Source organism: Notolepis coatsorum (genome assembly GCF_963971535.1).
Source record: "Notolepis coatsorum genome assembly, chromosome: 4".
NCBI classification, from domain to species: Eukaryota; Metazoa; Chordata; class Actinopteri; order Aulopiformes; family Paralepididae; genus Notolepis; species Notolepis coatsorum.
In genome coordinates, this window is record NC_140168.1 from 126040448 (window position 1) to 126047567 (window position 7120).

At 45.4% G+C, this 7120-nt stretch overlaps 1 protein-coding gene across 3 annotated transcripts; it reads left to right on the plus strand.

The window, feature by feature from the left end:
- Nucleotides 1-1133: 1133 nt before the first annotated feature.
- On the plus strand, nucleotides 1134-6108 carry homeza (homeobox and leucine zipper encoding a). Of its 3 annotated transcripts, none has more exons than XM_084312510.1 (2): nucleotides 1134-1524; nucleotides 2770-6108. In XM_084312510.1, the coding sequence occupies exon 2, from the start codon at nucleotides 2794-2796 to the stop codon at nucleotides 4822-4824; it is 2031 nt and encodes a 676-aa protein (XP_084168636.1). In that variant the 5' UTR covers nucleotides 1134-1524; nucleotides 2770-2793; the 3' UTR covers nucleotides 4825-6108. The 3 variants fall into 3 exon arrangements, with proteins under 3 accessions (XP_084168636.1, XP_084168635.1, XP_084168637.1); XM_084312509.1 differs by having other exon boundaries at nucleotides 1134-1504; XM_084312511.1 differs by having other exon boundaries at nucleotides 1134-1504; nucleotides 2774-6108.
- The last annotated feature ends 1012 nt before the right edge of the window (nucleotides 6109-7120 follow it).

Genomic DNA, 7120 nt, shown 5'->3' on the forward strand with positions numbered 1-7120 from the left:
ATTGTTTTGTCATGACCAAACATAATCCCAACATAGATAGGAGGTGTACTGTATGTCAAATGTCATGTGGTGGAAGAGTTTAGTACAGTCACACAACAGAACACCAGTGTTTCTAGTAGATATGTTTATTAATATAAATAAACACCTCTGTCTGAACTGGTTCGAGCAGCGCGTTGGTTCGACCAGCGCTTCTGCCGCGTCTCTCAGCGGAAAAGGGCGTGTGCTAGGGCGGTCACGTGGCCGTGTGGCCAATCAGAGAAACGTTGAACGAAAAGCTGAACACAAGTTGGTTGCCTTTAATATTCACGCGTCCCGCCTCCACCAATCACATGCGGCTCCTTTTGTGTGTGTGTGTGAGAGCAAGAGAGAGAGAGAGAGTGAGAGATAGTTCTCCAACTTGTGTGAGTTGCAGTGATCTCCTGGTTGTTCCCCACCTAGGTTATCTCTAACTATTGCGCTGCTGCAACTAGAAACACTGTCCTGGCCTGCTTCTAAGTTCAGTGGCCTGACTGCAAAAATAAAAAATATTTTTTTTTGCTTGGATTTTTTATTTTAATTCTTTTTTAAATCAACTGGCGATGCCCCCTCCCCGCGGCGGCCCGTCGCGACCCCGACTTTGGGAACCCCTGGTGTATGTCATATCTGTTATGATGAATTGAAATGGGGGACCCTGATGTAAACAAGACTAAAAGTCTTTCTCATGTCTGCATCCCCTAATGTATGTATTGAGCTGTACTGTACTGTCTGTACCCATTCTGCAATCTGTTAATAAAGTTTCCAATCAATCAATCAAGCAACCCTATAGATATAATTGCAAAATAACTGTATAGAAGTGGAATTGTATTTAAAGATTTGCACCGATGTACACTAGTAGTAAGATATGAAGATTATTTTTTAAAGAAGAATTATCAATAGGCTACAGCTCTGAACAAGACGTCGCTCTCCGTGTGTAATATTTGGGAGCCAGCCCATTAGCCCGGGAGGTCACTATACAGGCGCCTCCTGCTGGCCCTGTGTGGGATGGGACTCGCACCCCCCACCCTGCTTCCTGGTCCCAGCTCCGCCTGCTCCGCCTCGCCTCGGTCTGGCCGGACACACGCACTCACAGCCCGGGGAACACGGAGGGAGCAGCACACTGCAGGCTCAGAACAAAAGCAGCGACGGGCCGGAGCGCGGCGACGGTAACGGGAATCCAAGTTTACACTATTGATGGTGGATCTGCGCGTAAAGACGGTCACCGCGCGTAAAGAGCCGCCGTCCTGAAGGCGACAGAGTTGTGCGTCCGGCATCATTATTATTATTATTATTATTATTATTGTTGTTATTGTGTCCTAAACATAATCCGCCCGTCGAGGGTTTGATAAAGCGACACAAGGGTCAAACAGACGGTATTGTTTCCCCGCGTCGTTCTTAAAAAACTTCACCCGGACGAGAGGATCGGTGTAACGAGGAGTCTGGAATCGTGTCCCTTGATTCCGTTCATTCATCTCTCGAGAACAAAAAGGTGATTTTTTTGGTATTCTGGTAAGTTTATTTGTATGTTTCACTGAAGCGTGTCCGACAAAGTGCGCCTGTGCAGTCTGACCATTTTAGTGAGTACGCCACAAAGGAACGGGACTTGCGTGGTTTATTGTCACAGTTCCCAGTGATTTGTTACACAACACTGATATAATTATAGGTCCATGTCATTTAAACAAAATAAAAGCCACGGTCCGCGCTTTTCCTGATAATCGCGACTCTAGCACAACATAAAATAAGTTGTTTATGGTGGGTTAGGGTTAGCATGGGACACACGGCTTCATCACCATCTATGGACGGTGTGATGTTGACTGAAAGGTTCCAACACTCACTGCTGTGGCATTATTAAGACATGCTGTATAATAGAGGACACATTGATTTTTATTTGATTAATGTAATACTGCTGGCTGAAAGGAGGCATGAGTGGCCATAGACATAATGGTCCAGGAGTGGTTTCATAAAAAAATTGCCTGAAATTAACCAAAGTTACAGATTGTATACATCGTTTGACTGTAATCTGTTGTGTAATATATTAAGAACTGAAATAGCAAATCACAAACATTTAACCTTAGCGTACCCATGCTTTAAAAAAATTGGCTTGTTTTTCTTTTGGGAATGTTTCTCATTGATTTGCGTGTATTCTAATTGGGGTTATTCCTTGGCCTTTTGAGTGACTAACACAAGCATCATGTCTCTGCATAGGCACCTGGCGGTTTCTTCTGTCATACTCTGTGTGTTCCCAGGGAGCCTACACTTGAATCTTTTTAGGACAGAGAAGTTTAAGTGGAACAAAGCCAGTCTCGGGGAGGAAGGGGTGAGAAAGTAGACTGTGATGGATCTGTTATGGCCCCCCATTCCCCGAGCGCCCACCCTACCCCACCCCTCGACACCGCTCCCCCGCTCTCACAAAACAAAAGTCAGTCACCACACTTTGGTTCCATGGGGGAGGGGCGCTCAATCTGGACAGAGAGGGAAGGCTATACGACTGGTTTCATTGCAAGATTTTAGATGAGAGAAGAGTGCAAAGTGGGGGGAGGGGTAGACAGCTGTCAGATAATTAACTTTGATAATAGAAAGTTCTCTGGACACCAGGATTGCTGATGGCACAGTTTCTAGACTGCATTTTCATATCAGAGCAGATCTGCGTCGTCTTATAGTGACCTCTGTGCTAAATCAAAACATGTGGGTGGTAAATGGAGGAAAGCAAAAAATAATTGTTGATTTGTCTAATCGTGTTTTCCTCTTTTCTAGGTAGAGTGGCAGTGGCAGTCCCAGATGGCAGCGTATAGCCAACGTAATGGTCGAACGGGGCTGGGTGTCGACATGAAGGAGCCTTGTGAGGGCCAGGGGCTGGGCGGGGACACGGAGCCTTGTGAGGGCCAAGTGACAAAGACAGAATGTGAAGGAAAGCAGGTTCCGCTCTCCTCCCAGGACTCCCATGAACCTGCCAGTGCAGCCGACAGCAGTGCAAGCGGTGGACCCAGTTTCAGTTTCAACCACAACTCTGTCGTGTGCTTGCCTTTGGTCTCGGAGGGACTGAAACTAGTGTGGACACAGTCTGATCAGACCCGGGAACTCGACGCCATCCCAGAGTTGGTCCAGGCCTTCAATTTGTTTCCATACCCGACATCCCGTGAGGTCAGTGCCTTGGCTCGGGTGTGTGCCTTGCCGCTGGACAAAGTCAAGGTGTGGTTTATGGTGCAGAGGATCAAATATGGCATCAGCTGGGCCTCGGAGGAGATCGAGGAGACACGGCGGAAGCTGTCGATCACCGGGCCGTCCGCTGACTGCGCTGAAACCAAGGAGGAGGTGAAGGTGAAGAGCAAAAGGAAAAGCTGCGAGGAAGTAACAGTGGAGGACGAGGAGGACGGTGATCAGATAGAAGTTGCCGTCTCTACCTTTGTCGCACAAAAGCAGAAACCAAAATATGAGTCACCAGAAACCTACAAACCAGCCAAATCCACTGCACCGTGTTTTAGTTCTTCTCTCCCGCCCCCCCAGGACTCGTACTACTACCGTCCCCCGGTGGACATCCCAGCGACCACGGCGACCGAAGTCTCGCTGGACCTCTCCGAGTCCACGTCACAGCAGCGCCGCCATGGACGCTATAAAAAGTCCAAAGCTCAGCTCGCTGTCCTTCGTAGCAGCTTTCTGAAAGAGAACTGGCCCGCAGAGATAGAACTCAGACGTTTGCAGGAAGAAACGGCCCTGAGCCGCAATGACATCCGCAAATGGTTCAGCGACAGCCGCTACCAGCTCAGGATCGGCCGCGGGGCCGGAGGAGCAGCCCAGGCCCAGCATCAAACTGCAACGGGAGTCAAAGATGAGCCGCAACAACTTCAACCGCTTCCGCTTATTGCTCAAAAGTCACGTAAAGAGCACAACGGTGTAGAGGTGCATGACGGAGCCCGTAACAATGGGATCAAAGACTCTCATTTCTTTCAGACTTTCCTATCAAACAGCCTGGAAGCGTTTGGAGGAAGAGCTGTAAAAGTGGAAGGGTGTGAGGCTGTCGAGGAGACCTCTGCTGATGGAAACCACTGCAAGGATAAGGAGGAAGATGAAGAGAAACCCTTACAGTTAACCAAGACCAGCGAGATTCAGTCCGAAGTTCCACAGCAGCCATTGGGTATCGTGATACCATCCCCTTCCTCTTCCCCCTCTGGCACCCCGCCACCACCACTCTCATCTAATAAACGCTTCTCAAATGGCGCCAACACTTCAAAGAAGGCCGCTCCTTCCACCAAAGCCGGCTCCTCGCAAAAGGCGTCTTCCTCGTCCCCGTCTCCTTCCCTCACTCCCGCCGGTCGACCACGAAAGACAAAGGAACAACTGGACGTGCTGAAGCAGCACTTCCTGCTCTGCCAGTGGCCAAAGAGTGAAGATTACACCCAGCTCGTTAACCTGACAGGCTTACCCCGCGCCGACGTCATCCAGTGGTTCGGGGACACCCGGTACGCCGTTAAGAACGGTCAGCTGCGCTGGGTCCAGGGGGTCCGTGAACAATTCTTGGCGGAACTGGCTCTCCAGCAAAGTAGCAGTGGATATACTAACGGCTCCGGCGGGACCCCGCGGGGTGGAGGGGGTAGCCGCAAACGGAAATCTCAAGTGAACGGAACGACTAACCCGACCGATTCTCCCGATATCAATCCATTGGAGGCATATCATGGTTTGACGGGGACATTACACGAGAAGGACCTTGACTCCTTGTGCAAGAAGTCAAGAATGAGCTACCAGCAAGTACGAGACTGGTTTGCATCTCAAGAGAGTAGGGCGACTGATGAAGAGCTGAACGTTACTGACTGATGAGACACTGGAACAGTATTCGGAGAGGTTTGAAAGTTGGAGGGCTTTCCTCCTCTCTCTTTTGAAAACAACTTTTGTTATGACTATGTTGGTTAGTATTGCTTTAATTGGAGCAGGTGTGAAATCGTTAGTCTTCCGAGTACAAGTCCCAACCTGGTGACTTGTTTTTTTTATTTTAATTTTTTTTATATAAATGCTGCATTTCCTGCTTACCCTAATATATTTGGATATGAATTATTCTTGTACTGGAAAAACAGTACTTTGTACACTGGTCTGTTATATTATTTAGGCTCATTGTTTCTGTTTTAGATTTGTGTCTATCATTATTACAGAATTTTAGTATGTCATTGTAGCAATATAATGTATATTGGTTGTACTTATGGTACTTAAAATGTATCCCAGAATCTTGCAGATGTCGGACTGCTCTGGGAAAACTTTATTGTGACTCTTCTGATGAAACTGTTGACTGATCACTGTGTAATCATTCCTTTACAGCCAGTAATTCCTTTTCACAAAAAGCACACTGGACAACCACATTTTATCTTGAAATTGGCATGTTGCACTCAGACTTTAGAGCCTGCTGCCATTATGCTCATTAAAGCCATTTCTTTTTGTAAAACATTATTTCCTAACAATACATCATCATTCTTGACCCATTAATATCCCAGATGTGTACCGTGGTGTCCTTCAGAGGGTGTGACACGAGCAGTGGCGTTAACACAAGCTAATGGAAATATATTTCTGGACATTTCCATTTTAGATTCTGTCTAAATACATGGGATTGCTATGCAGTTTGCAGTGAGCTCAATTGTTTGACTGTAAACCGAACACAAATGACACCATTCGACCCATCTCGAACCCCGCCCTCATTACGTGATCCTCCAATCACAACCGTTGTGAACGGAGGATCAAGAAAGGAGGGCGACGGGTTTGAGAGGTCGACTTCCCGACCTTTCATTTGGATCACTTGATTTGCACTCACCTCCATATCAGTATTTTTGTGTCTCTGCCTTAACTGTAAATCTTTGTAGATATGAGAGGATGTTAGGATGTTTATAATCTCCTATAGATATAGTAGTGGTAGAACTTGGCCTAGATTCGAGGAGGAGTGAGTTCTGGCAACAGGAATAGTGTAGTCTAGACAAACTAGAACAGAAATGGCGAGGGGCCATGTGTAAACCAAGAGCTAGCACATTCAATTTGATTGAAATAATCCAAAGCAATAACATGTTATTTCTACAGGCTCAGATTATTAATTCAAGCACAAATGTGTAGCATTCAGGTATGTCAGTACATGTATTTAATAAAATTATTTCTACATTGTTGGTTTGTTATTTGATTAGTCATGACAAATTACAGTAATGTAAGTAGTATATTGTATGTAGAAGTCCAGAAGATGTAAATCTGCCCTATGGAAAACCGGCACCTTGTGACTGAGAAGTAAATGCATAGTGTTTAAAGGTGGCAGGATACATGTGACCAAAAATATGTTTCTTAAAGTAAGGTCACATTGAGCATGGTTTTATATTTGCGTCATTAATATTTTATGCTATGAGACCATAATGTCTTTCACGAACGCCTACAACACGTAATAGTACCTAATAAAGTGGACACTGAGTATATTTATTCATGAAATATTTCCATAGTGCAGGTTTTACATCTTAATTTGGTGAAAACTTAGCATTTGTTCTTAACCTTTCTCAGTTCTTAATGACCCATTTAATATCAATGTTTAATTAGCACAATTGTGGTAGGGGTGTAAAGGTACACGTATCCGAACCGTTTCAGTGTGTACCGTACCGAACGGCTGTGTAGTGTACCGAACGAATACAACGGTATGTTGACCACTAACGACCGCCCACCAGGGGCTGTTCTTTTCACAATCTAATATAATTATTATGTTAAAAAACAATTACAAGTCGATTATTAATTTCAATATAGAATATTCGTTGACAGTCCTACAAATACAATTAGTTACTGCACACTACATCACCCCTGAGTGGAACATGGAAAGCCAACCTTTCCCCCACTGTACCGAACCGTGACTTCAAAACCGAGGTACGTACCGTACCGTGGTTTTTGTGTACCGTTACACCCCTAGTCAGTCGTAACCAGTATTATTAAATGTTTTACAAAAGTTTGCGTGACCCCGCCCCCATTACATTATACATTTTCTACTACAGCCATTGTGTTTGAATAATAATCAATAGACGTTACCAAAAGCAGTTTGACTTTATTATTTTATTTTTTTTACCAGAGGATAATTTGTATCCAAAATTGTAAACCTTTATTAACT

Excerpts from the sequence above, each read along its gene's own strand:
- homeza (XM_084312510.1), top strand. The coding sequence starts at position 2,794 with ATGGCAGCGTATAGCCAACGTAATGGTCGAACGGGGCTGGGTGTCGAC.